This window comes from Tyto alba, unplaced genomic scaffold (genome assembly GCF_018691265.1).
Source record: "Tyto alba isolate M040663 unplaced genomic scaffold, T.alba_DEE_v4.0 Super-Scaffold_22, whole genome shotgun sequence".
Taxonomy (NCBI): domain Eukaryota; kingdom Metazoa; phylum Chordata; class Aves; order Strigiformes; family Tytonidae; genus Tyto; species Tyto alba.
This window is the reverse complement of record NW_024881296.1, coordinates 4,265,112-4,283,813: the sequence shown is the minus strand read 5'-3', so window position 1 is coordinate 4,283,813 and position 18,702 is coordinate 4,265,112. Positions and strand designations below refer to the sequence as shown.

The following is an 18,702-nucleotide window of genomic DNA, read 5'->3' as shown; positions in this document are numbered from 1 at the left end:
TTCTGTTTCCTGACAGTGTCCTAATCCAGGTCTAAACCCCTCAAGAAGACTTCTTGTTGCTTGAATTATTGTGCTGGCTTGGCTATCAGAGCTGAGATACTCTTGTCTCTCCTGGTCCCCTTTACTGGTTGGTAGCTGATAGTTGGTAAATAGTTTCAGAGTATTATTTAGGCAAAACCTAAATAAGGAACAAATAGATACCATTTACACTAATAATAACAATGCCTGCCTCCAGTTAAATAAGTCTAAGGTTGAGAGAGCTGTCACTGAACGACCTTGTGAGGTTAATTGAAACCAGTTCTCCTCAAAACACAAACCCATCTTCAAATGTGTTAGAGCCACCTACTGTGCAGGTACGGAGGTGCCCCTTGTGCTCCCACTCTAGAGATGTCTGCCAGAGCAATCCTAATGTTTATGTTGACGGGCTAGATCAGGTGGCGGCAATCATCTCAAACCCCATGTGTTCCTACAGCCCACTCCACTGTCCTGCTCCTCACCCTGCAGCTTGTTCTGTAAGGTCTCCTCAGCCCAGTTCTGGTTGTTCTGTGAAAGTTGTGAATAACTCTGACAACCTGAAAACAACAAAAGAAGTTTTCAAAATTAATTTGTTGGATTTGTTGTAACACATGAACACTTTCATTTCAAAGGCTACTCCAGAATCTGCACTGTGGACAAGCGCCATAAAGAAACAAACAACACAAGAAACACCCTATAAATTTATCTGAATAAATTCATGTTTATCAAATAATTTGTATTAAACACATTTGAATATTTAATTTCATGCCATAATTGACTGGCTATGAAGAGACATCAGGGATCCATATTATAAGCATCTTCCTTGGTCCTTAACCCAAAATGTTACATCCTAACAGTCATTCAATGAAAAGAAGAAGAAAAAAAAAAGCATAAAAATATAATAAAGTAAAATAAAATATCTATCAGTTTCCGAGTTTCTTTAGTATAATTCTGACATTCTTTTTCAGTATAAATGTCAAGTTTTACTTTCAGTCTTAGTATGTTCTTGGGCTCAAAAGATACATCTACATTAAAATCTGAGTTTGGATCTGAGGTGTGCTTTTGAATAATTTCTCTCCATGGTCCCCATGTGCCATGCTTTGGTTCACAGCATGGAGTGTTCATTTCTATCTGGTGCATTTCTATGGGATGAAAATAAACCACCGTACACACCCAAAGGGCAAGACTGACGCGCTGCTGCTGCTGAATGTTTGGTCCCTGGGACCAGAGTAGGTCTAGTCCAGTGTAAAAGCCCCAAAGGCACAAAATGTGGGTGGTGGGTCCCCAGCACCAGTTGCTCAATCCACAAGCCCACTCCTATCATGACAAACCACTTCCTCCTATAGGCTTAGTAACTGATGTCTGGTAGCATCGAGGCCAATGATACACGTGCAAAACATTTTCTGTTATCAGTTCTGAAATTGCTACTTTTTCAAATTGCTCACTCCTTTCTTGCTCCTGAATTGTAACACAGGCCAAATAGGCTTTCTATTTGCTAGCTGTTTATCAAAACCTACCTTTACAATACTTATACCATATCACCTCCTTTCCACCTTTTTTTAAAGGTAAACTGTCCAGTATTTTCAGTCTCTTCTCACATGGGAAATGTCACATGTCCTTTTCCATTCCTGTCACCTTTCCCTGAACTCTGTCTTGCTTTGCTGCAGGATTCTTGTGAAACTTGGGAGTATTGGGCGACCAGTCCTGCATATGTTATTCCAAATGTGAATGCATCATCGATTTACATCATTAATTGCCTGCATTTCGCACATTATTCTCCATCCTGTTCCTTTTGCAGTCTAACATCTTGCCTGACCAATAAATTAGAGCTGTGTTCTACATCCAAATGATCACTGAGCCATCCACAGTGGCACTCAGCTGCCTTTCCCAAACCACTACAGGTAATTGAGGACCCTGTAAGGCATATGAGCAGATCCATTTTCTTCTCCCTCTTCAGTGTGCAACACTTTGTCTGAACAGAGCTGAACTTTGTCTGGTACCATGTCATCTATTCATCTAGTCGGATTAGGTGCCTCTGAAGTTTCTAACAGCCTTTTCAGATTTTGACTGATTCTGTATTCTTTGCAGATTTGGTGGACTCACAGCCACTTTTTTCCAGATCTTTCCTGAAAATCCTGAGTGACCCAGGAAGCACTATGGAACCTTAAATAACACGAAAGGTAAATTTTTGACATGATGGAACAGATATTTAAACTAATTTTTTGTTTCCTATCTCAGAGTTAATTAAAACTCTTCTATGAGCAAAAGTTATACTGGACTTATGTTTTTTCCTTTTTTTTTTTTTTTTTTTTTTTTCCCCTCCTCTTTCAGTAGCCAGGGCTGTCCCATCCATATAGGTGCAAGCAGAGAAAATATGAGTCCATTCAGGTCAGCAAGAGGAGGCATCTTGCCCTGAGACTATTTCAAAACACTAAGGATGGCTGTGGTTCCCAGTGGTACTCACTAACAGCCCTATGCCTCCTAGGGGTAATTTCCCTCTATTCTATTGTAATTAAAACACCACCATTTTCCTTTATTCCTCTGTCAGCCTGTATTTGCCTGAGGTTTCAGGAGCACTGTATGTCTGTCCCTATTTTTACTTCTGTTTTATTTTGAGGGAAGAAAAGTGCACGATATGGCATTGCCCAAGAGTGGCAGACTCAAACATGGCAAGGAGGAGAGGGACAGGAAAAGTGCCAAGCATGAATTACGTCTGCATTCTGCCAGAACAATGCCACATCCTACAGACGTGTCCTGGAGCACACAGCACTCTAGTGATAATTTCACAGAATTAATTTTCCCAAAATGAAAAAAAAAAAGGCAACAGCACAGAAAAGATGAGGCAAATTACCAACACTAATCAGTCTCCCTCTCTCTCTTCCCTGTCCCCTTGTATGATAATTATGATAATTAACAAGCTAACAAGCTTCTAGTAAAAACAGTTCCAGAATTTCAATGTATAATTAATATTTACATCCATAACAAGTTGTCATTTATGGTGCATGTTGATTTTCTTTTTTCAAAAGAAATGGTTCTTTATACTCAGAAAAGAAAAATCCTTTGAGAACATGCACTAAAAAGGAATCCTAAATTCAGAAACCTTGTCCTTATTTGCTATTTATTTGTGCAGGGATATGCAAGTGTTTTAACATCTGGATTTCTTACAAATTAGGAGTGCACATATGTAAACAGATGCAGTTTCCTTTTTTTTTTTTTTTTTCCCCACAGAAGAGAAGGCCACAAATTTGCCACCATATTCAAAATCAGAAAACACATACATCAACAATGTACTTGTATTTCAGGTGGGTCTTCGCACATAAATCTTTTATCATTATTTAGTGACATGTAAAGCCAAGTTCATGTGGCCAGTCATTTGCAGAATTTATGGACCCTTAGTATGCAAAACTCTGCTGCTAGTTGTTTCATGTTTTCTCCAAGCAAGCTGGATCTGTAATTTTCCACCTGCTGGGGAATAGAGAGCAAGAGGCAAATACTTTAGTAAAATAGGCTCATATTTCTCGGTGCTCATGCAGGGTGGTAGCCATGTTCAGATATCACAGTGATGATGGACAAAAGTTGCACAGGGAAATAGTAGTCAACAACCACTTCTCTCTGAGTATAAAATCATCACCCATGGGCAGCTGAATAAACTGGCCGCAACAAACACCTTAAACTGGCAGCTTCTGCTTTACGGCTGAAATATTTTAACCTGAGAAAAAAGAATGGTACTATCTCAAGGGCAGGTACCGATTGAGTTCCTCTTAACCCATCCATATGTGATGGCTCTCATCTCACCCTGTGGCAAATGGTTGTCCTCAGACTCACAAAACAATGACACTTCAAAGGAGTAACTGAAAGAGACAGGACACTGATTGACACAGAATAAAAAAATAGGTTAAATGATGAAGCAAATTGACATGGAGATACAAAGAAGAGAAGCAATGGGAGATACACCCAAGAAAAATTTTGTGAAGACTTACTGTCCTTATTCATTAATATATGATCCAACATTTTATGTGCCTTGGCCAGCTGGTTTTCAGGTTTCGTCTTCCCCACAAGTGCAATAACCAAATTTTCAAAGGAGCCGTGGGCAGTGAGATGAAGGTCTTGTTCCATCAGCCCAGTCCCAGGGGAGGATGATGCTGCTGTGGGGTGGGAGCCAGCTCATCCTTCAGCCCCCACCGGTGGAGACCACAGCAAATGCTCCCGGGCTATCTGCTTGTCAGGAGGGTTGGGAACGGGGAACAAGAGGAAGAAAAAGAGGGGGAGTTCACACCTGGAAAACTACAGTGGCTTTGAGTGTCTCTAAGACACAGGTATTCAGGAAAAGGAAAGACACCATAAATATCCACAACCTAGAGAGAAACTCAGAGAAGTAGCCAACTTCAGAAGGCAGTCAACACTTAGTATTTAAGTTGGAACTGAAGGTAGATTTCCATAGAAGTGAAGTTGGACCTGAGTTCTGGCATTACTTCTTTGCTAGATGAGATGAAACATGTGGTCCAGATGTGCAGTGAAGTCCACAGAACCTGAACTAATTAAAACAATTCATTAAATCAGCCACTCACATCCCAGCTGTGGAGGTGTTCATAAGCATTCATCTGTACCAAGTCATCATTTTGTATGAAATTTCATGGGAAGAAAAGAAAGAGTCATGGCCTTGTGCTTCCTCCAAAATACTATGCAAACAGATCCCTACCAAATGTTGATAGTTGAGTCATCTTGTGGCTGCTTCCCAAGTGACTGGTAAACTTTGAATGAATTCTCTACAAATGGATGGCACCCATCTTGGTTGGACACTTTCACAAAATTGATTTAACATGCACAAAAAGTCAGAACAGAAATAGGTCTTATGTACAAACCTAGAAGACTCCTCCTAAATTCTGACAACTGTAGTTATTTCAGGCCTGAAGGAGGGTACTTTTCCATCATGAAAGGTAGAAAAAGTATTGTACAGAGGCTGCTCAACAGCTGTTGGATCACACATTTGATTAATAAGGGCAAAATAATGACACAGGAGATTTAGATTTCTTCCACAAAGCATTTCACCTGGTAGCATATGGCATTTTAATTAAGAAAGTAGGACACTACAAGACAAAAACTCTTAAATTTATTAAAAATTAACTGATAGTTCTCAAAGTGCAATTTGAAATGGGAAATCTTTATCATGAGCTTCAATTTAAGTAAGTGGGTGTGACTTTTATACGTGTTATGTGTAATTATATCTATTTTTATCAGTGGGGAAAAATTAGTTTTAACATTGGAGGTTGTACAAGATAACACTCTTCTATTTATCTATGTGCAATTAAGAATTATGGTAGAAGTTAGGCAGTTCAGATGGTCCTCTTAAGCCATAAAATATCGTGATGTACTGAAATTCCGCTTTTACTGTGGAAACCAATACATTTCTCTGCTGGAGTGTCAGTCACTTAATAACTGTGCACTGATCCAACAGTGGAAATATTTAGAGGTTGTTTAGTCAATCAAATAGTTCAACAGGGTACAACTATACAGAGGCAAATTAATAACAGTAAAGCAAACAATCCTACTGTTGTTAAGGAGAAGGATGCAAAACTGTTTTGACAGTGATTAAATAATAAGCTTCAGATGAAAAAGAGGAAATAAAGACACACTTTCTTGCAGTAATTTCAGCTGAATCAGGTAACCCTCTAAGGACAGAGAGAACAAGTTTACCTAGGTATGATTCTGAAGGAAAACTATCACTAGAAAAAGAAGTTGAACACTTTAGAAACCCTTTCCAACTCTTCAGAAGGATGAGAAATAAAAATAAAACAAAGGTATATAAATGTAGTTGTTATTTCTTCAGATTTGTATCTCCCATGTTCTGCTAAGTAGTCTGTAACACTATGTTAGTCTGGCGCAAAGCCTTTCTGTGCCTCTGTGGGCTCATATGGGGTCCGTCTGCGGCCCCAGAGTACCCGTAAGGATGCAGCTTTGTAAAGGTCTGGCTGTGCAGTAGCACGCACACAGTAGTCTGCAGCTCACAGAGCAAAGGCAGAACCCCTTCCTGAGATCCCGGAGCCGCTGGGCTGTGAGATCCCATTATGGCAGAATTCTGGTTAGAGGCAATTTTGGCTTACTTTGGACTGATACTAAATCTCACACAAAAATTTCTCACAGATGGGAAACTGCTTCTTACCCAGTGGTGAAGGAAAAGTTTGGCATGGCCTTTACCATATCCTCAGAGGGTGCCCCAACAAAGCTTCACTTACTGGACATGCAAGCTTTATTGTTAGCACAGGCAACTCAGTTTTACCAGGAGAAAGAAGACCGCCGGCTGCATTATTTATCCTCTAAAGTTAAGGTCTTTTTGATAGCCTGCGTTTGGGCCATGGCGACTTGAGAAACAAAGACTCAGATCTTAAAATCAAAAGCCATCACTGTGCTACACATCCAAACTTTCAAAGGGCCCCTGCTTCACTGAATATGTTTTAAATTAGAATGGAGAAGGAAACAAATCTGTTCACACAATAAATAGATCTTCCACTTTGGGTGCACAATACAAGACTTGGAGAACCAAGAAGCTATTCTCATCGCAGAACATGGCTGCAATAGAGAAATAGTCCAGAGTGGCTACAGAGCAGTATTAACATCCAGCTTGGACACACTCTTTTTCTACTGAGTGCTGCTTACATTTAGCCAGTTCTGGAGGTGGGTTAAGTGGAATGATCAAAAGACGTTCTTTGTGACAAATAAAGGCATCTGTTTAAGGAGCTGATTCAGAGCATTGTTTTAAATTCACACCCTCACACACACTCACTTATTTTGCAATAGCCTCCCATGAAGGCAGGTGCTGAGCCTACAGAAAAGTAGGTGCTATGGGAGAACATTTGTTGGAAAAAAACCATGTAGCTTTTCATCATTATAGCTGCACTATGTCCTCTATTTTGCTCTTTTACTGATGTCATTTTAACAGATGCACGCTCAGTATTAGGAGTGCTGTTTCCATTAGTCCTCAGGAATTCTCCTCCCTTTATGTCATTTTATAAAAACACCTGAGCACGAGGTGGAGCAAGCTCCCAGTGACTGACAGGGCTGGACGGCTCTGCAGGCTGGAAGGAGGTGGGCACACTCCAGCGTGCCGTCCTTCGGCCCCTGGAGAGGCTGCAGAGCGTAACTCAGAGCCTGGGCAATCTACTGCCTCACGGCCATGCTGGCTGAAGCAGAGGGTGGCTGGAGCAGGTTGGAAGCTGCAGTCAGTTTTGCCCAACCATGCCGAAGGGTGAGTCAAGCAGGCGCTGTTAGCAGTGAGGAAGAGTGAATGGGCTTGGTCTGCTGTCATTCTCAAACGCTTCTGAATCAGTTAGGCATACTTTTGTGCCTGCCCAGGGATGGCAATACCTGTGATGGACATGGGATGGGAATGCATCATCATGCAACTCTCCCTCCAGACATGATAATGCTGTCTCCTCTGTGGACAATTCCCAGCACCTGGAAAGAGCTAGGAGGAACCAGTAGCTATTGATGATCTTGCTCTGAGTGGGATTTCCAAGGCAATGGCTCCCTGGAACTTCCCTTTTGTTTCCAGGAGAAGCAGCCATCTACCACTCCCCTGACTCAGCCAAGGCCTGAGACATACTTTATTCTCTGCCAGTGCTACCCCAAACAGAGTTTTTAATTGCTAACACATGTAAATCTAAAAAGATCCCTTAAGAATCAATGTAAGTTTTTCATGTAAATATGGGGTCTGTATACAACAAAAGAGGGAGAAAGAAGGAGAAGAGAAGAAGAAAGGAAAGAAAGCAAGCAAGTCCATACCCAACAGCTGGGACCTTGTCTACACTCATCACAAAACATAAGGACAGGTATCATTCTCCTCACTTTATTCATGAGAAAGTGGAGCTCTCTCTCACTCACATGCTCTTTCTTTCTCTTTTCCTAGCGTTTTCAGAGACTTCTCTCTTTAGTCAGTCATTCTTGCCGTACGTTTCTTTAAATTGTAATTGGATAATCTTCCAGACTCTGGGATGCCCTTTGTCAGAGGAATTCCTGGATGTGCAGGCCCTGTGTGATGAAGTTGACAGTCTCTAAATTAACAAAGGACCAACGAAGGATATGATTCTTTGTTTGCAGTAGAAATCCTGTTCTAGCAGCAACTACTTTTAAGGAACCCTCTAACAGAATATGTATGCTTGTACATTCATGTTACTATATTTTATTTTATATTAAATAAGACTCTGAATTTATTAATACTTATTACCATGACCTGTGCACTGTCTCATAGGGAAATTGGACCTCAGGCTACATGCTTGCAAGCCTCAACCTTGGCAATCCCAAATGTAAAGTCACCATTTGAACTAATTTCCCCAAACTGGTTTCATTTTTGCACTCTCACTGTACATGTGGCTCTTAGTCACATGCAAAAAGCCCCACACATAACATGTGAGCTCTCTAGAAAGGGAGCAGGGGAGGTGCCAGGCACATGGCTGCAGCCCCCAGCCCACGTTTCCCTGAGTGCAGGCATGGGCCCACTGCCCGCCTTTCCCTCTGCAGCAGGTTGTACCTTCTGGCCTTTTCTCTGTACCTTCATGGAAGGAAAATGCCCATTGCCTTGCCTCCATACAGGCCATTCACATAAGAGAGATTCAGGATCTTTCCCTTAGTCAGAACATGCCAGCATTTGAGTCAATGGCAAACCTGATTTATTTTTTCTCCCAGTAGGTAAGAATGTGCTTCTGTACAGAGTAACAGAACATATCCCCCACCCCCCTCCCCTTGCTGCCTATTTGTTTTCTCCCAGTTAACTCTGCGAGGAAATCCTCTTGGTAAAGCCAGCTAATAAGATTAGATAAATGTCTTTGTAACCAAAATGCTGATATAAAAATCAGAACAACCGAGCACCAGCTGGTTTTTCTTTTGCTCATTCAAATGCAGCTGGAACGCCGCAGCCAGTAACGTGCAAACTGGGAGTGATAATCAATAAGCAGTGAAACAAGAGTAAGATGCCTCTGGAGGAATTTTCCCTTGGTGAGAAAGATGGATTAACTCTAATTCCAAGGCAACTGAACAAAACGCATTTGCCTAAATTCAGGCATAATTTAAATACTGCTCCAGAGAAATGTGACAGCCTGAAACAGCAGTGAAACAAGAGCCTCCAGTCACAGGAAATGATGTTATTTAATGTTGGCATTGGCCTTTTTTTAATGCAAGGTGCTGCTGCACTGTACAATAAGGAACACATACTAACGATGTATAATGATTAAAATCTGTTTAGTTAAGGACAACAGGTGAGAGAATGATATTGCTGACTATTACATCTCTGTGCATACAGAGGCACACAGTTCTGGGCAGCTTATCCAGCAGGGTGCTGTGTACACAGCAGGCTAAAGACAGAAACATTAACTAAATCACAAGATTCAGATCATTTATCTTATCGTCACATGGGGGAAGAGTTTATCTTTCAAGCAGGCACACCTGCCCTCCTTGCAAAACTTTACTCGGGCCATTACTGAGCACGTTATTGTCTCTTGTTCAAACATGCCACTGCAGGACCATGACGGAGCCGAGGGTGGGTGTCCATCCCTCTTTGAGCAAGCGCCCAGCCCTGCATCTGCCCATCCCTGCTCGCACGGCAGCCACAGCCGAGCTGCATTACCCACTCACTTACCCGCAAGAAGGGTGCCGGGCTAACACCGAAAACGTTGTGCAGGCTTTTACAAACTTCTCATTTGTGCTTCTGCCCTGTGGGATAAAGTGATGAGGATTAAGTTTGGGAATTAATTAAATCTGAGAATTTAATGGGATGTGTTAGTGTAGTGAGCTGGGTTGAAAATCTCATTGACCCGGGTTTCAGAAGAAACTGGAATGCCTTTAAGACAAAGTTTACATGAAATGCCAAACCTCTGGCCAAATGGAGAACTCTATAAGGGTGGCATCAAACCCATGTGGATGAATGATCACCTCAAAAAGTGTATCAAATTAAACAAAGATCACACAGATATTAGAAATTGGGATTGGGCTCTGAGGAAGCCACATGAAGAAAGTGTGCTCCCAGAGTTGAAATTATTCCAGCTGATCTGAACTTGACCTTACGCAACAAAACAAGGTTAAAAAAAAAAAAAATCAGGTATTAAATATAATGAAAACCACAGAAAATGAGGCTCTTCTGACATTAAAGACATGACAAATGTTCTAGCATGACCTGAAATCTAGATGAAGGCTTCACCACCAGGCCTTGCGAGGGAGTGCGATGTAAAAGGTGGAAGCAAAAGTAGGATCACTAGTGGGAAGGAGGCTGTGGAGATGGAAGCCACTGCATTCTAAAAAGCTGTAAACTAAGAAAGGAACTGAGTAGGAGATGAGCCTGAAAAAAAAAAAAAATGCATCATGGGAAGCTGTAAGATCAGCGGCAATATTTTTAACAAACATTTCAAGTGAGGAAGGAGCAAGGGAGATCTAATAAGTGCATGGCATTGTTCCAGAGCAAGAAACCAAACCCTGCATGCCTATGTAAGGAAGACCAAGAGGAAAAAGACCTTTATTTATTACATGATCATAGAACAACCAGGACCCATTGGCAGGAGATGTTGCAAAGGTAGATGTGCCCCTAAGTGTGTAGCATATGAAGTAAAGCCAGTGCAGGCAGGCAGGCAAGCAGATACTTCTGCTGTTATGCTAAATGGTGGTGCATCTTCCTCTGCAAGACTGGTCCCATGGATGAGGAACTGAAACCAGAACAGGTGCAGGGAAAGGCTATTTGGTATATCCAGGAAATAACAAACCTATTTTATGAGTGGACACTAAAAAATCTGGGCTTGTTTAGCCTAAAATTATGAAGGCTGAGAAAGAATAAGGTTCCTTATTGCAAATACATCGAAGTGTGATGTGTAAACATTAGATAGAGAGAAGAGCTACCCAACTAAGGGACAATACTGGCACGAGAACAAATGAGTATGAATGGGCCGTGAAAAAAAACTGGATTCTAGAAGAGGGTTTCTAAGCAACTGAACAAGGTTCTGATACAGCAGTACAGCAAACAGAAGAGTAAGAGACGCAAATTATTTCTGTTATCTGATACAGCTGAAAAAGATAGTGTGCAACCTGGTTGGCTGTAACAGCAGCATACAGCACCTAGGAGGCCTCTTCTAATCCCATCCTTGACATTTCTAAATGCTTTTCACTAATTGGAGGGGAAACTACGTATACAAAGGTCAACTCTGGATCTTTGGAAAATTTGTATAAAAACACCTGAATAAATAGAACTTTTATTAGGCCAGTTTGTAAAAGTCAAAAGGAAACTATAGCTTCCTCTTGATTGCTAACAGCTGCAATCCCTGCCATTCAGCAAGGGTGTTGGCAAGTGAATCCCCAGCGTCACAGACCCACCGATGTACGTGACCAGAGCACTCGTGCTCACACCCTGTTTGCGGTGAGCCCGCAGAAGCCACAGCTATAGATCATCGTGCTGCAGACGCAGGGACGCAGGGCTCCCTCCATCACACATCCCGTCTTTCCCACAGACAGGACTTCACCTTGCTTGAATGCTAATGAAAATAAACTATCAAAATATCCATAGCATAGTTTCAGCACAGTCCATGTTCAATTAATTTCCATGAATCAAGTACATGTATTTGCAGAGGTGGTTGCTCACTCCTAATCTGTAGATGGCATCATACAATGAAACTGAGAAATCTGGTTCAGATCAGATAATTTAATCTCATTTAGGACATCCAGTCACAGCCACAACACAAATAATAAACAAAATGCTGTTGTAATGCTCAGTAAAGGTCCCTTTCCTAAGATCAGTAATGTCTCTCTTGCTTCAGTACATTAACCTGGTTTAAACCTGGTTTAAAGTAAGGGATGTTAAGAATCTCTGTTGGGCACTATCTCATATTACCTGGTAGAGATAGTCAACAAGAAAAACAAATCCTCACCAATTATCCCCCCTGGCTTTATACATATGCAAATCACATAAGAGACTTCAGCCAAAAAGAAAAAAAAAAAAAAAAAAAAAAGGAAGGAAGATTACAAATCAGGTTAAACAGGCCAGTATTTCTAGAATAAATAATAGACTATAAATAAATAAACAACAATGGTGTGTGGTAAACCTTTAAAGCTTACAATGTGGTTCCTCATGCCGAGCAACTACTGATTAATCTGGATAGAAATTAACAGCAAACTGGAAGATAATTGTGTAGCAGCTCTCTCTATCCTGGCTCCAGAGCGCAGGTGCTGGGTCACATCTGCCCCTGAGGATAGCACAGAGACCATTATTCTTAACCAGAAAACGCCCTGTCCCACTTTTATAGCAGAAGACTCAGGAGGACAGAGAAATACTATCAATTTGATGGCCATCAGTTCTGTAATCATCCCACAGCCATCTCCCCAGAGATGTATTTAGTAACAGATGCGTTTTTCAACCAAATAAATATTCCAGACGTCAGTGTTAATACACCTTAAAATGACACCATCATGCTACATGGAATACTATAAATTAGACCTCGAATATAACAGGCCAGACAGAAATAGCTATTACTCTCTCCCCTGCACCACTTTTCCCACCTCCACCTCCGTCACAAAGAAAAATATTTGTAAAGGAAGCAGAAAAATTGCTTCCTTGTAGCAATGCCTGTGACTTTGAGGTAGGCACTCTTTCTCCATTGATGCAGGTTCCTAATTATCAAGAAATAAGTGCTGAGAGGGTCAGCTGCAGGACATTTTCAGTTCAGAGCACGGTGTTGAAGAGGTGAGCTGGGTTTGCTTTATTTTCCCTCCTGCCTCTTTTCCACCCCCCTCTACCCTCACATCATTTCTCCTTACCCCTTCCCTTTGGTGCTATGTAAACCAGAGGGCAGGGCATCCAGCTGCTTCCACAGCAGAACAATGTTTGGGCAGAGTCCATGTTGACACAAGTGCATTATATCCTGAAGGGTCAACTGCAGCTTTTATTTTTTGGTTACTTTTTCTTTACCTACTGTGTAGAATTAACCTCCCACTTTTGCACACGGGCCGTTGGTCCAAAATTTAAGAGCTCATCTAATTGTCATCGCCTATCATTGTACTATCATGCCAGCTTAAAAGTATTATTATCTTCCCATTAAAACAATTAGAAACATTCTCCCTTCCTTAACACTGAATAAAAGTTACACCTAGAAGGTGCACTGGTTAGACAACTAAGACCCCCTTCTCCCATCTTGGGCTTTTCTGAACAAGGATTGTCTCAGCTAAAGGTCAAATACAAAACCACAGCACACCAGCCCACGGTCCAAATGCTGGCTAACTTGGTACCTCAATGTCAAACATGTTGTTCAGTGGAGAACTCTCCAAGGGCTTGGTATGCTGTACATAGCCCCTCTCCACAGCACACCCATGCTACTCAGTCCTGTGGTTCTTAGGAATGGTAAACTTTACATGGAAGGGCCTGCGGTGTACAGCCTGTTTGAGAAGTACCTTGGTGAATGCACCATACTACAGCTCGGAAGGGGCAAAACAGCTCCAGCCACCTAGAGGCAGCAGCCCAGCCAAAACACCCTGACTACTGTTTCTGGGAAACAGAAACATTCCTCACTTTTTCAGAAAACATTCCACTCCACAAAATGCACTTAGGGTGGAGTTTAGCTAGTGGAGTTGCTTGCAGAGAGGTGTAGCAGACACAGTTCCACCTATTACAGAAGGAAGTAGCATTACTAGTAAAGCTCCTCCCAGATTTGAGACTGACATTCTCAGGACAAGAGGCCCCTGATTCTTCTAGCTATTTTAAGCACATTTTCTCCATGCAGTAAGTTTTTTTTCTAGTGTCAATATACTCCACAGTCTATTAAAAGTGGACTAGCTGATGGCACTTGAATTTTCATTCTGTAGTGGGATCTCTACTAAAATCAGCATAAGGAACTTTAGAAACACACCCCTATCCACCCCACTTCTAAATATTGACTGCATGTCAATAGTTCAGTGTCCAGGCATTTCAGATACAAAACAATCAAACAAATTAAAGGAAATACATTTTTTTTTAAAAGAAACTTGCACCATTTATTTTTCCAGGCAAAGTCTTTGTGTGTTGACTCTTTCAAAACAATGCTGTGGTATCTCAGAGTTTCTGAAGTGGCAGTGTAGGCACTGTACTCTTATGTTTCATTGAGTGCTCGTTCAAAACAGCTGTATGTTCTATATAAAACATGTTTACATAGTAAATGTACTTCCTGTAGACACAAAGAAATGTTAATGAATAACCATTCCTGCATTTCAAATTTTGCAGGGCTGTGGGAAGGATCAGTGCCTGACAAAATAGTTAATGTTCACCCACTTTCTGGCACATGAAATCTGTTACTACAACTAATCCCTTACAGAGAAAAGAAAACATGGAAAAAAACTGGTGCTGGCTGGTTCTACTATGCATATTTTTTTTTTTGTAGAAAACTGTGAGATGCATATACATGGGAGAGGAACAGAGGAGGTATTCAGTGAAGAATGCCAGAAGGCATGGACTCCTTTTGGTAGGCAAGGCTGTTGGCTTTAATTGTATATATTGTCTTGGATTCTCACCTTCAGAAAAAATGCCAGTTTGATCTCACATGGTATTCACTACGCATATTTACATCCTATTGCCTGGGGCCCAGGGAAGGCAAACAACAGGCATTTTCCTTTCAGTCAATTTCTATCTGAACAATCTATATGGCTTAAAAGACTTCTTAAATAAAAGATCTGCTTTTATCCTTGAAAATTTTTAAAAAGCAAAAATCAGGTGATCTAACCTACAGCATTGTCTCTGAAAAAGCCTCAAAAAGAAAACAGATTTCTACTCTAGATGAAGTTCTTTCTGAAACATAAAAATATTAAAGAATTAAGAATTTGGTATATAGCTGTGAAGTCCCACACATGATCCCAACTCCCCTGTGAAGTAAGCCACTAAATTAATTAGGCTTTGCTACACAGCAATTTTATTCGAAATACATAGTGCTCTCTTCCAGTCCTCTGAAAATACATAAACCTGAAAAAGCAGTACAGATAGGAACCAATCCATTTCAAGGGAAACTCAAACAGCATGGGGCAAATCCTTAGTAGAGTAAAAGATCTGCACTGAAGTAGATGGGACAGGAATAGCTTATGCTAGCCAGGAATCTGCTCTGCATCTGCAGACCAGTTTATGAAAAAAAGGTGATATACCATACATGGAGCAGATGAACTAATGTAGTATGAGGCAAAAACAAGCTCTGCTGGGGATGTTCCAACATTTCTACACAAGATTTCACAGTGTACAAAAATTACTTCATATGAATTAAAATCTTTTTTAACTGCAACCACTCTGCATGATTTGGAAGTGCTACTGTGGACAAGGTTTTCAAAGGCCACCCAACAAGCAGTGCTCATCTATATCTTCTTCACAGGATGGCATATGAATAGCACATTTCAGTTTTAACAGACTGAAAAATAATTACCACAGCAATAAGGCTGAGACCTCAGAGCAATTTTCTCAATAAACACATTCCTTGACAATCATTAATTTTGTTCAAAAGATATGTTTTGCTTTTGAGATAAGATCCTTCATGATATCACAGCAATTAACAAAGGACAATCTGGATTTTTTAGGAATGTCGATACATTCTTAGGTTTTGTCATAAGCAACAATTTGTTAAAACGAACTATTAAGTTCAAAAAACTCCTTCTCTTAAACTACCTGAGGAGGGGGATTTGATGAATTTCTGGAAAATTTGAAAACTCCTCAGCAAGTAATGTGGTAAAAGTGATTAATCTCTGTCTAATTATTAGAATGCTGTTTGCAAAACATTTTTTCAGAGTGTTCATTTGTTTCATATCACTTTTGGAGAAATCGAAGAGAGAAAAGTTTCATCAGAAGCAGCAGCCACAATTAAAGGGACATATAACAAAGCTGAGGAAGTCAGAAGAAAACTCAATTTCTTTATACACAGTCTAAGAAGAGAGATAAGAAAGTAAATGTCAGGATGCAACGCTATTTTGAATTACCAAACATTGCCACCATGTGTTCATTTCAAAGACGATCAGGCTTTGAAAACAGCTAGATGATAAGTATTAAAAGATAAAGTAAGTCAAATTTGTTGCTCTCTTGTGTAAAATTGCTGTGTAATGCAAGTGATAACAACCCCAAAGAGGTTTTAAATATTTTTAGCCACTTGTGTTACATTTGTATAAGAACACATGGTTCTGTTTCTAACCCCTCCTATCATCATGGTGGAGAGCACTAACTAGAGAATGACAGAGAGAAAATAATGGACAAGCTTTGTTTCCACACACAGATGCCTACTGTAATTGATGTTTCATTGTGTTTGTGCAGTGCTACCTCAGTAAACTTCTAGCTCATCTTGATGGTCTCTAGAATGTACCAAAACCCACAAATGTTCTCACAGCTACAACAATTATTTCAGAGATTGCATTTTCTTCAAATGTTTATGTGTATGAAGAAAGCATTCATATAACGATGGAGACAACAGATTCAGAGGACTTCCTACAACATTAATTTTCACTAGTTCTATAGTAAGCAGTAAAAGATCTCTACACTTACTTTAAAACTATATCCATTCCAATTTGAATTAAGAGCATTCAATTTCTTATTATTTAATACCATCTCTCACCTGAAAACTCTCCTTGAGGTAGAAGGCAAGCAGAAGAACTGCATGTCACTACTGAAAAGCTAAAATTATTAGAGATGCTCCTCTTACAATTTAGATGGAATATTCATGAAGACACAAAGGAATTCCAATGACTTAGCAAAAAAGATGTATACCTGATTTTCTTCCATGTTTTCAAAACTTCTGCCATAAGTTCTTTGAGTTGGGATGCCTAACATCAGCTTGTAAGATGAGGAAGTACTATAAAGAAATTCTCAGCTATTTTTAACTAATACAGAAACACACACATAAATTGATTAATTCAACTCAGAAGAACTGACTGAAGAATCATCACCCTCCCATCAGCATTATCCAGATAAAGAAAATATTTCAACCACCTTCCTGAGAGGATGCTGAAGATTCCACATATCTGTCTGTATAGATTCACTGAGTGAATACTAGCTCCAGGAAAATGCAGACCCCAGAGAGCAAGGTCAGCAATTAAAACAGATGCAAGTAATGCTTGGATGAAATACCACACTTGAAAGAAAACATTCTTTGGTACAATTCTAGATATTTGAAGTTTCAAAACTGAAATAACTTTGAAAAAAAGATTGAACTAATTGAATGTCTAATGGATGACTATGCAGTTTTGGACAGCTCAGCTCCAGAACTAATTCCCTTTAGGACAACAAAAATGAGGACACTTGCATTTAAACATGATGTGTTTTGTCAGCCATTACTCATGCTAGTTGTACCCACTGGGTGTCTTTGGTTATTCCAAGCTTCTTTTGCTCTCAGGAATACTGAGTGTTCAGAGTCAAGATTCTTTCTAATATCTTAAAACTCAAAGTGACTCCAAACAGATGGCAAAGATGAATAACTGAAGTCATTTCAAGTAACTGATAAAGGACAAGCCCCATGATCTTTACGATGTCTCTTGCCATTTGTTTTTCAATGTGCATTGTAAAATACGCACTTATTCTGCGGCTCTATTCTGCAAGTCTTTTAACAGCAGGAAGAAACCATAAGCCCCGCGTGCAGCTCTACTGGCAAATGACAGCATTAAGTCAGAATGAATTGGATTGTCCCAGTCTGTTCCAGATTTGTTTAACAATAGAGCATAGCACTGTTCCCACCAGAAAGCTTCAGAGGTAGGAAAGCAAACTGGAAAAGCATCTTCGACAAAATTGCGAGAAGTCCATCGTGCTTCTTATTGCAGACTTAAAGCAGCAAGTGACATCTATGGCACTAATTAGTACAGGAGACACTGTCAATGTGCTCCATCTTAGGTAGCAGCATATGAAGAGAATCGTATGCAAGATCATTTTAGCAAAGTTTAAATACATGAAAGAAAACTTATGTTGAAAACATAAGTTTATGGTCTATAAGGTTACTTTTCAGTACATGAACATACTTTCAAAAGAAGAAAGCATGTCAGCTGTTTATGTACTTTTAAACCATGACTCTGTGTTTTAATTTCTTGTTCTCTTTCCTACAATAAATATATAAAGCCTAAATATTTTTTTTCCTTACAATACTTATCATCCACCCCCTTACTATATTTATCACCATCAAATCAAGAGTCATCACAAATGTCACTACCAAGCTACATTTAGCAGAAGTTAACACATCTGAGTAAACTCAATGGGCACCAAATAAGCCTTCAAAAATGATTAGCATTTGCCAACTCAGGTGTTAAAAAAACCTAAAATTTCAGAATGTGGCTCTTATACTGCATTTGATACATTATTCTCTATTTCTAGTTTTAATCTTTTTTATCTAGTTCACACTTCATCATATCATTTAGTTCCATAGTAATAAAAAAACCTTGAAAAGCAACATAGTTAAATTTCAAACACACACACTATGTTGCAAGAGTAGCATAAAGGAAGCAATATGATCTTAGTTTATATCCATCCTCCACACTGAATAAACCAAACTAGTTGCGCTCTCACTGTGATTTCCAGTCAAGAAACATTGCAAAGAATCTTTTTAAAATGTAATTTGAATCTCTAATCCTTTGTAGAGCCTAACATTCTCCAGACATTACCCTCTGGTTTTACTCTCCATAGGAAAAAGCAAATGGATAGAGATTTGCAGTCTTTTGTGAATCTGTTCTTCAACTAATGCATTCCTT

The 18,702-nt window shown here is 40.0% G+C and overlaps 1 protein-coding gene across 2 annotated transcripts in view; it reads left to right on the top strand.

Annotated features, from left to right (window-relative positions):
- Positions 1-2,094: 2,094 nt before the first annotated feature.
- LOC104367345 (dynein light chain Tctex-type 2) overlaps positions 2,095-18,702 on the top strand; it is a 41,201-nt gene continuing 24,593 nt past the window's right edge. Inside the window, exons 1-3 of one of the 2 annotated variants that reach the window (XM_032985203.2) lie at positions 2,095-2,195; positions 3,244-3,317; positions 14,391-14,471. In XM_032985203.2, coding sequence (XP_032841094.1) covers positions 14,412-14,471 — 60 coding nt within the window. In that variant the 5' untranslated portion in view covers positions 2,095-2,195; positions 3,244-3,317; positions 14,391-14,411. The remainder of the gene's footprint in view (positions 2,196-3,243; positions 3,318-14,390; positions 14,472-18,702) is intronic. The other variant, XM_032985204.2, reaches the window with a different exon arrangement.